Source organism: Polypterus senegalus, chromosome 1 (assembly GCF_016835505.1).
Source record: "Polypterus senegalus isolate Bchr_013 chromosome 1, ASM1683550v1, whole genome shotgun sequence".
Classification (NCBI taxonomy): domain Eukaryota; kingdom Metazoa; phylum Chordata; class Cladistia; order Polypteriformes; family Polypteridae; genus Polypterus; species Polypterus senegalus.
This window is the reverse complement of record NC_053154.1, coordinates 160,760,008-160,777,863: the sequence shown is the minus strand read 5'-3', so window position 1 is coordinate 160,777,863 and position 17,856 is coordinate 160,760,008. Positions and strand designations below refer to the sequence as shown.

Here is a 17,856-nt window from a genome sequence, read left to right as displayed (position 1 = left end):
TCCAAACCATCCAACTTGAGCTGACCCTCTAATGTACTCATTCATAATCCTGTCTATCCTTGTCACACATAATGCAAATCTTAGCATCTTTAACTCTGCCACCTCCAGCTCTGTCTCCTGTCTTTTTGTCAGTTCCACCATCTCCAACCCATATAATAAAGCTGGTCTCACTACTGTCTTGTAGACCATCCCTTTCACTCTTGCTGGTATCTATCTGTCACAAATCACTCCTGACACTCTTCTCCACCAACTCCCCTGTGCCTGAACTCTTTTCTTCAACTTCTTTCCACAATCCCCATTACTCTGTACTGCTGATCCCAAGTATTTAAACTCATCCACCTTCGCCAACTCTACTCCTTGCATCCTCACCATTCCACTGACCTTTCTCTCATTTACACTCATGTATTCTGTTTTGCTCCTACTGACCTTTACTCCTCTCCTCTCTAGAGCATATGTCCACCTCTCCAGGGTCTTCTCAACCTGCTCCCTACTCTTGCTACAGATCACAGTGTCATCCACAAACATTAAAGTCCATGGGGACTCCTGTTACCTTTTATCACCTCCTAAATCCCAGAAGCCCTGTGTACTAGTTTGAATGGTTTCTAAGGCGGTGTTCCATGTGAAAAGGAAAATTGGAATTTCTCAGAGCCTAGTCGGAATTTGCAAATGGGACACTCCTAAAGTCGAATATCCAACTCGGAAACTCGATGCTAGTCTGTCAAATCTATGTTTGTTCTGATTTTAGTTCATGATGTCAATCTAAAATGACACTATACACCATGAACTTCTGTGAAAGCTGCAGAATTAAACTCTTTATTAGCACTTCTATCAATTTGTATCCCAATCAATTACTAGTACCCATAGTACTGTCCAGCTTCCATCCGTGGACATGTGGCTATGGTGTTTGGATATGCAAAATACTGTATAATGTGTTGTTATCAACTGCTATTTATTTTGATGGAGCAATCCCAACAAAGGTTTTCCAGGTATCACCCATATTAATTTTCCGAATGTCTTACCGGAATGTGGTCAACTCAGGTGTGACATCATTCCCAGCTTCAACATCCAAAATAAATGTAATGTAGCATAATGTTCAGCTATAAGCCTTGTGGATCCCTCAAACTGCCCTCCTACTACCCCTCCTAGTGGCTTCAGGAGTCCCTGCAACTCCAAAGTACAGTACCACTGTGTTTTAAAGGGCCAGGCAGCATATAATATCTTTAACCTGGCAAATATAATGGGCAGCAGGACGCCATATGTAACATAACATGACCCCATGTTTCCACCTGTTGCATTGGCACACACTTATTTCATTAGCTAAAGTCCAATACTAACCTGCCATTATAAGACACACCTTTGTGAGAATGCCTCTGCTATGCTGAAGTGTAGAGAGGTGATGAAAACAGATCCCTCTTGCCCTTAACTGCCTGAAAGCAGCTGCTATACTGACATAGACCACATCTCCCTCTAAAAGATATTTTCTCAATTTTTACAGTTTATTGCACACCTTTAAAAATAAATGACTTAAGCATTTCACAAAATAATGATTTCATTCTGGAATTTTGCTAACAGTGTGGGGATTTGCTCATTTTCATAAGCCTGACTTCCAGAAAATCTTGCCTTCCTTCCATGCGTATGATTACAACTCAAAAATAAATAATTGCAACTATGAGTTTGGTTTGCCCCGGCCCTTTGAAAACAAAATAGCACTTTCTAGTCTATGTGTAACCTGGTAGAGTTTAACCCTTAATGTTGGGAATGAGCTGCTTTATTTTTAGTTTATAATGTAAAGATGAAAAACAAAAACAAACACAATATACAATGCTGGGAAATGTAAAATTGAAAAAAATATATATATACATATATACATATACATATAGTGTGACTGGTCATGGAGGAGAGTAACCGTAGGAAAATAAATTTGAAATCGTTAATAAAAGCAACAAAAAAAAGGCTTACTTTGCAGGATAAATCACTGCACAGAAAAATAAATGTAAATTATCGTCTAGACTGTTTGTTAAAGCAGAATTAAGCATGCACCTTTATTTTAGCCTGGCAGGAAAGCTTCTGACGCTACAAGCTGCATTTTAAAGAGATGGAGCCGCTATTTCCTTCACTTTCTGAATCAATATTAGTGTCCTTGGATTTGAGGACAAAGATGACATGTGAAGTTCGATTCTATAAAGAAACTGCATTACACTTAAACTACAAGGAGAAGGCTTAACTGCAGGAGACAATACAAGCAAAAAGCTTAATTGAATAAGGAATATTTGGTGATTATTTTAATATCACAGCAGCACTGCTGGTAATATACACACAATCCAATAGTCAACTAAGATACAGTGCACTTCTGCTGTCTTTCGCAGTCAAACAGATCTGGAGACGTGAATATCTATGGATTAAACATGATCAGTGGGATAAAATTTCAAATTATTGAGTACGCAACATAAATGTGCTATCAAGAAAAGCATGAAGACTTCAAGTTAACCTAAAATGACTGTCATTGAAGTTTACTAATAGACCTCACAAGGAAATTTCAGACATTTACATTCAAAGGGCATATATGTGGGAATGACAGTCATCAGTAGTATAAATTACAAACAATTTCAACAGAAGTTTGTATTAACAGAAAGATTGTAAGACTGTATTTATTGATGCCCTCCACAGACAGCAAATCGGCGAATCGAAGGCCTGCTCAGCCTTTAAAATGCCTTCAGTTCAATGAAAACTTTGGACAACTCTGGCCAAATCACATAATTTTGACCTTTGAAGTAAGAAAAAGTAAATACAACTCTGACAGTATACAAATTACAACAATGGCATTTTTATGAAAATCTTAATGTTCAGTTATGATTTATTTGACGAATAAAAAAATTGAAAAAAATAAAGAAGGAAAATATTAAATGTGGCACCTGCAACAGTTTGGGCATCCTACTGAGCACATTGTCAAAAAGTATAGCAATGCATGTGTGAGTTGCAGTACCAGCAAAATTTTGGGTGGCGTGCGTGTTCATGTTTTGTTACATGACATAAGCATCTTTGTTTACTATCAACATCTGCATAGTGACAAACATGCCTGTCAGAACAGCTGGTATCAAATCACAATCTCTTTAAAAGTGAGTATAGAAATGTGCAAGATGAAATGGAAGCAAATTTAAGACACATACATCTCAAATTTGCAAATGTCCAAGAAGAGAAGTGGGGATTCGGCCATTGCGAGATAACACAGTGTGATGGCAAGCAGCACTGCAGCTCTAACCGGTTCAATGTGCATGCTTCAATGTTTGATGAATGGTTCGATGCAGTGAAGTGAATCATCAAACTTTAATGCTGACTTGTGCTTTTCTTCACCCACTTCTTGCTTAGGCAATGGAAGTGTTGCATATTCCCCATATTGTAATGATGTGATATATTTAAAGGTCTCACATACCATCTTTTATGTCTCTGTTGACATCTTTGTTGCACCTTTGCAACAGCATCTCACACTGATACCAGGTGGAATCCTCCACATTTACGTAAAGTATGCGTGTAACTATACTCAGTGCACTGCTTGCATAGCACCAGCATCTACAAGCACATGCTTCACATAGCATCTGTCAGTACTTAGTGACACCCATTTTGACAAAAATTGAGCTTGCAAATGTTATTTGTACACATGATTTTTCCACACTCTTCTTTGTAGATCATTTTCGAGGTGTAAGATGTTCTTGGGCTATGCACGAAGCGTTTAATGTCTAGCCAAAGATTTTCAGATGTTCAAGTCTGGGGACTGCAAGGGTCATTACAAAACCACCATCTTGTGTTTCTTGAGGTACTTCATACTAGATTTCGAAGACTGTTCTGGATCTTTGTCTTCTTGTAGAAGCCTTCCTTTTTTCAGCTTGAATTTCCAGACTGATTGATATTCTCTTCCAGTATGTGTTGATATTTAGTAGAATCCATAGTTTCTTGTTCTCGCACAACGTTTCCTTTGCCACTGGCTGCTATACAACTTTATGTTCAATTGACCCACCCATGTACTTCACAGTTGGCAAGGTGTTCATTTTTTTAAAAGCTACTCTTTTTCTTCTCCAAGCACATTTTTTGTGGTTGTGGCCAAAGAGTTTGACTTTAACTTTTCATTTCCACAGCACTTGGTTCCAAAATGCCTCTATCTGATGCAGTTGCTGTTTTGCACACTTACAATGTTTTGTGATGAAATAGATAGATAGATAGATAGATAGATAGATAGATAGATAGATAGATAGATAGATAGATAGATAGATAGTGATTAGTTAATGATAGATAGATAGATAGATAGATAGATAGATAGATAGATAGATAGATAGATAGATAGTGATTAGTTAATGATAGATAGATAGATAGATAGATAGATAGATAGATAGATAGATAGATAGATAGTGATTAGTTAATGATAGATAGATAGATAGATAGATAGATAGATAGATAGATAGATAGATAGATAGATAGATAGATAGATAGATAGATAGATAGATAGATACTTTATTAATTCCAAGGGGAAATTCACATTTCCTTTATAGGTTTCCTTTATAGTCAACATAAGTATGCTGCACAACAGAGCAGTGCACCACCATTCCCTTCTCAGGAACACCTGCCTGCAGGTCCACTGCACTCGTATTTGTTTGCATTGCTTTGCCTTTCTGCACAGTACACAAGCTATTCTATCTGTCAGTTTTCTTTGTCTTTCAAATCGTGTCTTGACCCTCATTCGCTTTAACTGCCATTTCTTAATATCTCAGACTATGAAAATTGCTAGCTGGAAGCACTATGACATCTTTTAATAGCTTTCTCCTGCTTTGTAGGCCTCACTTAGTTTCAGATTCTCACTTAGTAACTTAGAAAAGCCTAATGGTTGTTTGGTGTTGCACAATGTTTGAAAAGTCTATGAATTTATACGGCTTTGGAATTATTATCACCTGATAATTCCTAAAGACAATTTTTGACCAGGCTAACACCAAACGGGCTAAACCAGGCCAGGATAACAACCAAAGTCAAGTGACAAGGTGCCCAAATGTTTTCACATGCCATACTTAATTTTATTTTTTACATTGTTTCAGTTAAACGAATAAATTGTGCATGTACAGTAACATTTTTCATAAAGATGTCACTGTTTTAGTTAAATTTATTGTATTTTTACTTTCAATATCAACAAGATATGTACTAATTTGCTGAGGGGTGCCCAAACTTGGCATGGAACTGTGTATAGCCCATTTGAAGGCAAAGTGGGAAACTGGGCAAAAACAGCATGACAAACCTGTCATAATACACTGCCTGCCTAGTGGTAAATAAATAGGCATTTCAAAAGACATTTTCAATGTATTTGTCATTGTGTATTCAGGATTAAATACATTCCTCAATAACTGATCATCAATTATTAAAATGCCTGGAGGGGGGGCATTTGCACTGCATTTAATAACAAACTGCAAGAAGTCTTAAAACGAGGCAGCAATGAATGACAACGAGTAATTCCCCATCTCCGAAAAGGAATGGCAAGTAGAGACTTTGCATGCCAGTATTACTGTAGATGCACAGAACAAGACAAAGTGGTTACATAATTTAGATCTACGGCCATGATGAACCTCTATTTTAGAAAAGCCTTAGCAACGGATCAGAAATGAGTCCTTAATCTCCTTTATGTTTCCTATAATAAACAGATCATTCTGTTCATCAGTGCTTAAACTGTTCAAACAGAACTGTGCTGTGCCATTAAAAAAATATTTTAAAAACACAATGCTTTTTCAGTGCTGCACAAAGTTACTTACTTTTTACATTCATAAGACATTCCTCTATTGGTATTATTTTTATGTCACTGCCTACATTGATTTCTCTTCAGTTAATACTGTGTTTTGTTTTTTTTTTTTTATGTAAGGCATTTTTAAGCAAGTTTGTTCATTAAGAACATTTTTATGCATTTTCCTTGAGTACAAGCAAATTTTATGATAGATCCACAACACATGTAATTTATGCACAGAGATAACCCAAGGGTGTACAATCTTGCTGATGTGTTGTAGCAAATTACAGCTTACTTTAATTTGTAACAATGTCAAATGTAAGCAGTTCATTAGATGAATACAGTACATCAAAAAGTTATCGCTATTACCTTTAGTAGTACTCTCTGTAGCTTGCTGCCTAAAAGCACGAGAAAGGAATATTGCTACCAGACTTCAATGTCTACAAATATTCTGCTTTTAATCACTTGCTGCTCAAAATCAGTTCACATTTGAGAAACAAAAGGAGGTGAACATAACGTGTTAAAGGAAAAGAAACCAAGACATCAAGGGTTTGGTTTTTAAATAAAGATCAATCAAAAGTGCTACTCTGAGCTCTGCGCCTATTACTCCATGGTACAAGTCGAGTCTTTTGTATTTTTTTAATGTAAACTTTAGAGTGCTTTAATTAGGTCGGAAAAGCCAATTGAGGCTTTTTAATGTGTTTTCTGAGCCTCGTAAGCCAGTCCTCCCAGAATCTGTTAAGTAAACAGGTTATGTTACATAAATACGCTTTGTTGGATTATAAGGTGCGCGCAAAAAGCAATATCAGCCTGATTAACTGAATGACATTTACAGCAAAACGTAGCAAAGACAAAGTAGGTTCTGATCGGTCTCCTCTTGCCCTTTGAATAATATGCATTCTACACGCACAATAAGAAACGAATTGCCGTTTTGAAATTATGATTCTTCAGACACTGAAAAGACCGATTTGGTTGCAAATCAAAATTGAATGCTAAATGTGTTTATCTCCTTTTTAGTTTTTTCTTTTCTGCTTCTCTCTGCTGAAGATTGGTGGATGTCACCTTTTTCAGGCAGAACACACACTCAGTGAAATGGCACACACCTAAAGTACACCTCATCAATTGCTTACTGCGCTGAGGGCTGGTCAGTGTAGTACAAAAATGAAAGAAGAAACTATGCCCGATGAAGTGAAAAGCTACAAAGTGTATAAAACTGAAGGAGTAAAACATGCTTGATGAAGTGAAAAGTAGCCAAGTTGTGGTCTGTGTAAACTTATTAAACTGGAGGTGGATGAAGCACCCCCAACATGTGCCGATTACTCTACAGGATCAGTTTACTGACTTTTCTTAAATGTTTCACTAACCCAATACAGCAGTACTCTGTACTAATAATGAGTTCTTTAAATTCAACGTTTTTGTAGTTATTTTCTCACAGTCTTGGCAAAATTTCACATACCTTGCAAACTGCAGTGATGCCGTATTAATAACGACTACTACCAATAGAGCGCCAGAACAAACAGGAGGCAAAAGCTACACAACTTACCAAATACACCTACTTCAGCATGGCAAAAGTTACAATTTCAGAACACACACATTTTGCATTTTGGGGTTACATTAATGATAACAAAACAAAGTTTTAAAAAATGTATATTTATCAAAGATTTCAGATTCAGATGCTTTCTTTTCTGTTCACAGTGCCTGGTGTTAGTAGAGAGTTAACATAAACAGCTGCCTGTGAGAAGAGCGCTGTGAAGCCAATTAGAAATACCAGGCTAGAACATCACGAATCACCTGGAAATAAATAGACACGTGCCTGCAGCTGTTTAGCCTTTTAACTGAAATGGCTCAGAAATGTGTACACCCATGATGTGAAAATAAAATGAACAAATCAAGTCTACAGTTACTACAGGCACCCTTTAAGAAATCGCAATCCTTTCTTGGTTTGTGGCACGGTCATGGGAGTTTTGAGGCATCAGCCCTAAACAAAGTAGCTTACTATTGAAAGCTGTCTATTTGGTCCTTCCAGTTTTGATTACATTATGCAGTTTAACTTTAGAAAATATTGAGAGACCCTTAAAAAGCAAGACATTATATTTTTTGAGGAAGCTAAATGAATACACACTTTTCCAGTATATACATCTTCAGATGTGAATTAGTACACTGGAACATTCTACGCTTCCAAATGGACGCGTTTGGTTAGATTTGTTTCATCTGGTGATCACTATGCAATGTCTTATTTGAATAATTATATCTTTGGCAACTTTTGTTTCATCATAAATATGTGTTCATTTAACAACAGAGGTTTTGGTGCAAAAGAATATATGCACAGTTATTAAAAATAAATACCTTTGACTTTAGTAACACTGTACTCATCCCTTAAATAATGGCTTTTTATTAACCTTAGCTGGCATACTATAGTGAGCAAGTGTCAAAAAGTCACCCCTTGCCCTGTCCCCTGTTTGCTGAGTGATACTGAGCTGGTCTAGCAGACATCTTAATAGATAAGGAATCCTCGGGCAACATATTGTGCCAATGACTGATATTCTGTATTGTGAAATTGCAACCAATAAGCATGTGCAATCCTAATCACTTTACAACGTTCACTTAATTAACACAAGATTTTTGTTAATTTACCCATACGTAAGTTTTATTATATATGTTTTTGTCCCTTATTATCATACCTGGGACTATTATAATTCTGTTATATGTATATTTGTGACTTTTTTTAATGTCTGCCCCTGCAATTTCCTCCAGGATTAATATAGTTAGTTAGCTAGTTTCTATATATATATACATACATATATATATACACATATATATATATATATATATATACATATATATATATATACATACATATATATATATATATATATATATATATATACTGTGGAAGACTGCCGGCTTCCGAGGCCGGTCCGCACCCCAGGCCGACAGGAGGAGCTCTCCCGACAGCGGGATCATGCCCCGAGGTCCAGCAGGGCCTTATGGACTCTGTGGTGTTTATACACAGCCCTGCTGGATACCTTGGCGCCACCAGGAGTCGCTGTGGGGGACTTATGGGCTCTGTTGTGCCTTATGACCCGGGAGTACGCCACGGTCACGTGACAGGAAGGTATGGCGTGCTCCCGGGTTGAAGTAATAGACTGATTGCCCTGACCGGAAGGAATAAGGAACTGTGGACTGCTGGGACAGGAACACCTCCGGTCGGGGCTATAAAGGACGCTGCCTCAGTCCAGACACTGAGCTGTGCTGGGTGGGAGAGGAGCAAAGTGTCTGGGCGAGGAGGAGAGGTTATTGTGTTTATTATTAGTGGAAAGAGATTTGTGAGGAGTGTGGGAGGTGCTTGGTGCACTGCGAAAAATAATAAAAAGGTCGTGGACTATTACCTGGTGTCAGGAGTCGTACCTGAGGGTTCCAGGGTGCACTACTGCCCCCTACTGCCACACTGGCGTAGTCGGCAGGATTCTCTGGCCGTCTGTTGGCAGGGGACCTGCGCTAAAAATAAATTTTGTGTGGGCAGACAACCCTCGGTGGGTTCCACATCTTTTTACGGAGGTGCAAACACCACCCGCTACAGAAGAAGCTACAACTGTGAGCGTTGGTCCGATCCGGAGTAATGGGGAAAAAGACCGGGAAAAAGAAGGTCAGTCCCAGCTGGCTGCAGGGCCTGACGGGCAACGAGGAGTCCTGGACCTACCTGACCGGAGCGAGGAAGACAGAGCGCTGATACGGGCCAAACAAGCCCGGGCCGCGAAAGACCCGGGACACGGACAACTGCCGAGCGCATCATACTCCCTAGACGGTCCGGGGGTGCCGCATTCCATTGCGGAGGCGGCTGCAGGTAAACCGCCCGACGTCCCGTCTTTGTTTTATCATGTTTTGCAGACGCCCGCCGAGAAACTGGCAGCGGTGCCGCAACTGACTACCTCGTGCTTCGGCAAAATGGCGCGGCTCCCAGAAGACAAGCCGTGACGCAAGACGGCTAGAGACAGCCGCGGTCGGCGACAACAGACTGGTCACCCGCGGTGGATGTCGGGACGGTGGAGGAAACCGAGTCCGCCGGCGAGGCGGTCATCCCCTAACGGGTCCAAGCCTCCTGGAAAGGGAGGGGAAGGCGGGCGAAGCGCCGCCGAAACAAAAAGCCTCCGACAAAGAGGGACGGGTTGTGGCTGGCGAGTCTGCCGCGGTAAAGGAGAAGGCAGATCGCAGCCGGCTTGTAGTAGCCAGCCGTCCCTCTGAGGACTCCAACTCCCAGGAGCCTTTGCGCGACCCAGCGGAACACGTGCCTGGAGGCGGCGTGCTCATTGGTTCCCGGCGGAAGGTAAGCTCAGCGCGAAGCGAAAATGCAGCCGGCCGTAGTAACTAACTGTTTGGACTTACAGGGTCTCGAAATACCTCGAGCCCCTGCACCGTTTCTTGCAGGGTGTCGAAGAGCTAAAGGACGAGTGGAGGAACTAGGAGCGACGGCAGCAGCACCTGTAAAGGCGCTGAAGGATTTTGTGCAGCGGCTGCGCCGGGAAGCTCCGGAGATGATCGATGCGGGAGTACAGGTGAGTCCCTCCCGTGTCGTAGAGAATAAGGGGACACAGTGCGATCGGGCACCGCTGAGAATGAGTAGCGCGTGTCAAAGCACTGTGTACCCGACAAGAGACTGGGGCACGATGACCGATTGGTGGGGACTGGAGCAAACAGCCGGGGCATGCGGCGTGGCGTGGCTTTCGGGCAGTACGGCTCACCAGGACCCGACCGGTCTTAAGTGCGGGTAGCGCCGATGGTAGGAGTGCCGGGGGATGCGCCGCTCGTGCCGGTGCAGCTGAATAGTGCTGTTCATCGGTGCGGGACGGTGCAAATGACGCCGACTCCCAGTAAGCGGAAGGTAGCGGGTGTGCAGACAGCACAGAGGCTCTCCTCTTCCCATGGAGGGCCTCAGGCTGAGCGCAAGCCCACATTAGCGGGAGATCCCCAAAAGGAATGGTGGGTCTCCCAACAGGATGGAAAGAAGGCTTGAGGGCCGCCAGGCGGCCATGATGACTTCCCTGGCAGGTGAAGGGGCGGAGACGACGCTGACGGAGTTCCCGAGATGTTTTGGTCCCGCAGAGGGAACAGCCAGGAGGACTCCGTCGGTGCTATAATTGCCGGCGACCGGGCCACGAGAGGCGCTATTGTCCCCGGGAGACAAGAAGTACACCGTCCCCAAGGTTCGCTCGGGGACAGGGACAACGCATTCAAGGCCCGGACGACGCGTCCTCCTGGAGGAGGACGTCCCTCTCGGGGCCGGACGCTCCGCCCAGAAGTCGTCACTAAGGGGGAACTGTGGAAGACTGCCGGCTTCCGAGGCCGGTCCGCACCCCCAGGCCGACAGGAGGAGCTCTCCCGACAGCGGGATCATGCCCGAGGTCCAGCAGGGCCTTATGGACTCTGTGGTGTTTATACACAGCCCTGCTGGATACCTTGGGCGCCACCAGGAGTCGCTGTGGGGGGACTTATGGGCTCTGTTGTGCCTTATGACCCGGGAGTACGTCACGGTCACGTGACAGGAAGGTATGGCGTGCTCCCGGGTTGAAGTAATAGACTGATTGCCCTGACCCGGAAGGAATAAGGAACTGTGGACTGCTGGGACAGGAACACCTCCGGTCGGGGCTATAAAAGGACGCTGCCTCAGTCCAGACACTGAGCTGTGCTGGGTGGGAGAGGAGCAAAGTGTCTGGGCGAGGAGGAGAGGTTATTGTGTTTATTATTAGTGGAAAGAGATTTGTGAGGAGTGTGGGAGGTGCTTGGTGCACTGCGAAAAATAATAAAAAGTCGTGGACTATTACCTGGTGTCAGGAGTCGTACCTGAGGGTTCCAGGGTGCACTACTGCCCCTACTGCCACATATATATATATATATATATATATATATATATATATATATATATATATATATATATATATATATATATATATACACACAGTGCTGTGAAAAACTATTTGCCCCCTTCCTGATTTCTTATTCTTTTGCATGTTTGTCACACAAAATGATTCTGATCATCAAACACATTTAACCATTAGTCAAATATAACACAAGTAAACACAAAATGCAGTTTTTAAATGATGGTTTTATTATTTAGGGAGAAAAAAATCCAAACCTACATGGCCCTGTGTGAAAAAGTAATTGCCCCCTGAACCTAATAAATGGTTGGGCCACCCTTAGCAGCAATAACTGCAATCAAGCGTTTGCGATAACTTGCAATGAGTCTTTACAGCTCTGGAGGAATTTTGGCCCACTCATCTTTGCAGAATTGTTGTAATTCAGCTTTATTTGAGGGTTTTCTAGCATGAACCGCCTTTTTAAGGTCATGCCATAGCATCTCAATTGGATTCAGGTCAGGACTTTGACTAGGCCACTCCAAAGCCTTCATTTTGTTTTTTTTCAGCCATTCAGAGGTGGATTTGCTGGTGTGTTTTGGGTCATTGTCCTGTTGCAGCACCCAAGATCGCTTCAGCTTGAGTTGACGAACAGATGGCGGACATTCTCCTTCAGGATTTTTGGTAGACAGTAGAATTCATGGTTCCGTCTATCACAGCAAGCCTTCCAGGTCCTGAAGCAGCAAAACAACCCCAGACCATCACACTACCACCACCATATTTTACTGTTGGTATGATGTGTTTTTTCTGAAATGCTGTGTTCCTTTTATGCCCGATGTAACGGGACATTTGCCTTCCAAAAAGTTAAACTTTTGTCTCATCAGTCCACAAGGTATTTTCCCAAAAGTCTTGGCAATCATTGAGATGTTTCTTAGCAAAATTGAGACGAGCCCTAATGTTAATTTTGCTTAACAGTGGTTTGCGTCTTGGAAATCTGCCATGCAGGTCGTTTTTGCCCAGTCTCTTTCTTATGGTGGAGTCGTGAACACTGACCTTAATTGAGGCAAGTGAGGCCTGCAGTTCTTTAGACGTTGTCCTGGGGTCTTTTGTGACCTCTCGGATGAGTCGTCTCTGCGCTCTTGGGGTAATTTTGTTCGGCCGGCCACTCCTGGGAAGGTTCACCACTGTTCCATGTTTTTGCCATTTGTGGATAATGGCTCTCACTATGGTTCGCTGGAGTCCCAAAGCTTTAGAAATGCCTTTATAACCTTTACCAGACTGATAGATCTCAATTACTTCTGTTCTCATTTGTTCCTGAATTTCTTTGGATCTTGGCATGATGTCTAGCTTTTGAGGTGCTTTTGGTCTACTTCTCTGTGTCAGGCAGCTCCTATTTAAGTGATTTCTTGATTGAAACAGGTGTGGCAGTAATCAGGCCTGGGGGTGGCTACGGAAATTGAACTCAGGTGTGATACACCACAGTTAGGTTATTTTTTAACAAGGGGGCAATTACTTTTTCACACAGGGCCATGTAGTTTTGGATTTTTTTTCTCCTTAAATAATAAAAACCATCATTTAAAAACTGCATTTTGTGTTTACTTGTGTTATATTTGACTAATGGTTAAATGTGTTTGATGATCATAAACATTTTGTGTGACAAACATGAAAAAGAATAAGAAATCAGGAAGGGGGCAAATAGTTTTTCACACCACTGTATATCTATCTATTTATTTATCTATCTATCTAAACATATATACACACATATAAAACACACACACATGCATAAATACTAAGCAAAAAAAAAAAGGAAAATTTCTTAGTTGTAAATTTGCTTTTTCTTGGAATGATACACTTGATAGACTTTGCATGTGTAATTAGCAAAAAGTTAAGGTTTATAATATTGCACATTAAATCATGTTTAAACCTTTATGAATGATAAAGGTTGTTGTCCCGGCTCTGAGGACTGACTCAATGTGGAGGTTTCCAGTAATTAAAATGAAATTCTGCATTTGAATACATTTTGGTTTACCATGATGCCAGATTGTGGTGACATGTTGAAGTAAGAATTTCCCTGTCCTCTCTACAGGTGACAGTACTACTAGTTTTTATAGTCTGCAGCCACATCACTGGGACACTGAGTACGCCCCTTCTTTTGGACTTTGTAGCCAACAGTTTCCTTCCTTCACAGACCTCTTTTTCGGGATTTTGATGTATTTATCCCTTGAAGACACTCAGCAAATATGTTGCCCACTTCCTTCAATAAGGTTGATTTACTCCTGGCAAACATAGACACCAGTAGTTAGCAGTTATTGCAACTGCCAGCCACATAACCATGACATGTTTAAACTGTGATTGAGTGTTCCAGCCAATGCACTAACAATAAAGAGAGGTCTCTGGAGGTATGTTGGCTGATGAGTATGACCTGGAGGCAGTCACTGTTGGAAAAGTCATGAAGAGAAAGACACTCTTCTTACTCGTCCAAATTAATTGCTCCACTGAGCTACTATGAAGTGCAGTGGTATAGCACAACAATGTCATGACTATTCCATTTGTGCATTTCCTGTTAATTACTGTTGATTTCTTCTACCACCACATAGTAAACCGCTCCACTTTGTTTTTATCATGTGCCAACTGTAACGGGAAAGCCTGGCATCACAAATTCAAACAAGCTTACACAGTTAGGGGAGAACAGTTTCAATCTCAACCAGTGTTTAAAACATTTACATGTCAGGGATACTGATTTCTTCTGCTGAAAGAAATTGAGTATGAGATTTAGAAATTAAATTTAACAGATTTAGTGCATTCTCCCTCAAAGAAAACATGTCCTACTCACTGTCTGTCTGACTACTTCGTTTCAAATTCCCAAACTAAAAGCACCGATTAAAAGAACTCGCCCTGCACCACAGCATAAGATCTAAAGAACTTCAGCCGGAGTTTTCAAACTGTGACCTCTCTTTGCCAGTGATGAAAAGTGCTCTAATTCTATACTGAGTTATAGCATACCGGAGGCAGATGAAAAACAATGTGCTTTGATTTTATTAGCCCACTTCTTTACAAGCAGTGAAATAAATTCATTTTAAAAAACAGGCTTGAACATGCTTACTGCAGGATATATGACCAAAAAAAAAACGAACAGGTATGGTAATTGTCTCACCCTTTACTCTTCTGTTCAATTTGAAGCACGTAAACCATTTCTTCAGTGACCACCACTCTTGTGCTACCATTGTCGCTCCATTTCAGTTTGAGGCTCTGGGGTCCAACAGCTGCACACTCCAATCGAGGAGGGGAAGGTGGTAAAGGCCTGGTCCTCACATCCATAGCCTGACTAAAGGGTCCTGCTCCAATTTCATTCACAGCCTGAATCCTGAGGCTGCAAGATAAAGAATGTATGTTAGATTCTGTGAGGGTATAGGAGAAATAGACGGTGATTAAAAACAGGAAATGAGCAACTTGAGGTTCACCAGTGCATGTTGATTCCTCAAGAAATCTGCTAAAAAGTTGTCATCTAGACATTCATGGCATCATTGCCTTTTTCCCATTTCTTTGCATATCCTGTGGGTTCAACGACAAAAGCGCGATAGACATATGTGCCCCGACAAAACTGCGATGGACAAATGAGCGCCGACAAACCCGCTAACTGGTTTTCGACAAATGCACGCCGACAAAATCACGAGAGAGGCCAAGAGAGTGGGACGCGTACGTGCGCACTATGTACACAATTGTTATAACTGCTGATGGCATGCCACGAACAATTAACTCAGTCGAGGGTTGGCATAACACGTCGTATACAAAGCGGAATTACCAGCAGTCAGGCAGCCAGCAAGTCTAAATACACTCAACTATCAAGACGTCTGGCTGCAATTCTTCCTACATATGCAGGGCGTGATCTTAAGGACTATCTGCGTGCCGTGCTGATGACATGCCGCGTCTCATAATATTGACTTCTAAAATAAACATTAGTATAAATGCTTTAAACTAGTAATTCATATTTAATGAAACTTTCGCGATTTTGTCAGTTCGATTTTGACGGCACGTTTTAATCGACGCTATTTTGTCGGTGCGCATATGTCTGTCGCGCAAATGTCGGGTCACAATCCTCTGCTGTACGTTTGTGCTACCCAAACTATATGGTGGCTACTCACTAGAGGCCTGTGGAGAACACACAAACCCTCGACTTGATAGATGTCAAGTTTATAAAAATCCTTCAAAGTTTTTCTCTTCGTCAAAAAAAGTACAAATGGCTACATTGAGGCTCTTTTTGTCATGCTGGCCCACCTAAGAGCAAAACTTTTATGCTACTGTTTATTTTCTGGTTATCTAAAAATGAGGTTCTTAGGTTTGGAGTACAGTAATTTGAATAATAATAATTTGAGTAATTCCACGAGTCCTGTAGTGGACATTTTCTCATTCGGTCATTTATTGCTTAGCCTATCAAAGCACTTGCTTCATGTTATGGAGACAATCCATTAGAGTGAGAGGTAACCAGCTATAACAAGTAATAAAAGCCTATCATCATTAGTTCCAAGAAATAACAGATGCATACACTATTTTAAATGAAATTGAGCCTCTGGATCTACAGTGGATGCATATTTCTCTTTTCTCATTTTCATTTATGTTTTTTTGACAGGAGATTCATATTGAGAAGGTACACAATAAATGAAGAGTGTCAATACATGCATTCAGAGTGCAAAGTGGCAAGTAGCAGAATCATTCTTTGAATCTGCAGATGTGTTAACACTTATTATGAAGTTTCTGACAATTTAAGAAAACAAAAAAATTTTGCCACTCCTTAGGTACATTTACTGCTTTAATAATGACAACTAGATATAAGGCTAGTAAAGGCTGGTTGCAATCAGAATGGCAGTGGGGCATCTTTCGAATGCAACATCAGAAAATGATGAACTGTTAAAGGCATTGACACTTCAAGCTCATTTAATAACTGAACTGGAATGCTTTTTCAGGCAAATTACTCTCATTAATAACAAGACGACAGAGGCCAGACTGAAATATCTTTGTGATGTATTCCTTTTTACTTTTTAATCAGGATTATACCAGCTTATTTTGTGCATGTCATGCTTTCTTGACTTATACTGCCAATCACAAAATGAGAAAAAGAGGTTTTTGGCAGCAAGAGGACTCATTCATCACTGCAAGGTGAATGTCTTTTCAGCATTTTATATTTCACAACTTGATGAAAAGAAGTGTGAAAGTCCTCCTGTCACTTGTGATTCACTCAAGGAATAACTAGACTGCTGCTATGTTTTCTGATCTTTAGGGTCTTACTTTCTTACAACAGCCTTACCTGTTTTATTGGATTCCTAAAGGTGGTATAAACAGAACACAACTATTACTGCTGTTTCAACTTAAATTGTAATTTGCTCCATACAGCTTGGTGACCATGGTTGCTAATTTAAACAAGCTGGCCATAAGTTTTAAAAGTTTTTAGACAAAAAAAGATGCATGAAGTCATTACCAACTTCACAGATTGGGGTATTACCCAAAATTAAGTGGGGTACTGGGAAACCGAATATAAAAAAAAGAAGAAAAAAAAAGACAGATGGCTCACATATCTAAGAACCTTCACTTGACTTCCAGACTGATCATGCCTGTATGAAGCTTGCATGTTCTCTTGATGCCCGGGTGGGTTTTCTATAAAGAAGTTCTGTGCCCTTTAGACAGACTGAAGACCCTAAACTAACTTTGAGTGAGTCTGGACTGCTGAAGCCTAACATTGCATCCAGGCTTAGTTTAGTCTTTGCTGCAAATGCAGTAGGAAAAGCTCAAAATCCCTGAGACACTAAAATAGGATGGATGTCCCCACGGTCCTGCTTGATTTGAAGTGTTTTCTGTGCATAGATGAATTGTTACTTATAAAAATGTGAGGACAGGTGACTACATGCCAGAGGCAAAAATAAATTAGCATGTTTACAAGCTCATTGTTAGCAATACCACAAAATAAAATGGACTGCTTCTTCAAGTGATCAGCATGAGTAAAGCTTGTAACTATGTTAAAGTGCAAAAATTAACTAGTATATAACTCATTTGCTAATAATAAGTCAGTAAGAAAGGAAGTATCATTAAACTCTATAAGCTGCTGGATTAGATACAACTAGCCAACCCGTTGCGTACCATACGCCGCATAATCAGGCCGTTTTTTTTTAATGATTTTTCAACACAGGGAGAAAATTAACATTTGAAAAATCGGTAATGTAATAAATCAGCAAGAAAAGCAACATTGTAACAATGCACGGAACG

At 40.9% G+C, this 17,856-nt stretch overlaps 1 protein-coding gene across 3 annotated transcripts in view; it reads right to left on the bottom strand.

Annotated features, from left to right (window-relative positions):
- The window catches only part of fndc3ba (fibronectin type III domain containing 3Ba), a 528,549-nt gene that overhangs the window by 15,083 nt on the left and 495,610 nt on the right, over window positions 1–17,856 (bottom strand). For all 3 annotated transcript variants that reach the window (XM_039761474.1, XM_039761483.1, XM_039761492.1), the window contains one exon: window positions 14,756–14,971. In XM_039761474.1, coding sequence (XP_039617408.1) covers window positions 14,756–14,971 — 216 coding nt within the window. The remainder of the gene's footprint in view (window positions 1–14,755; window positions 14,972–17,856) is intronic.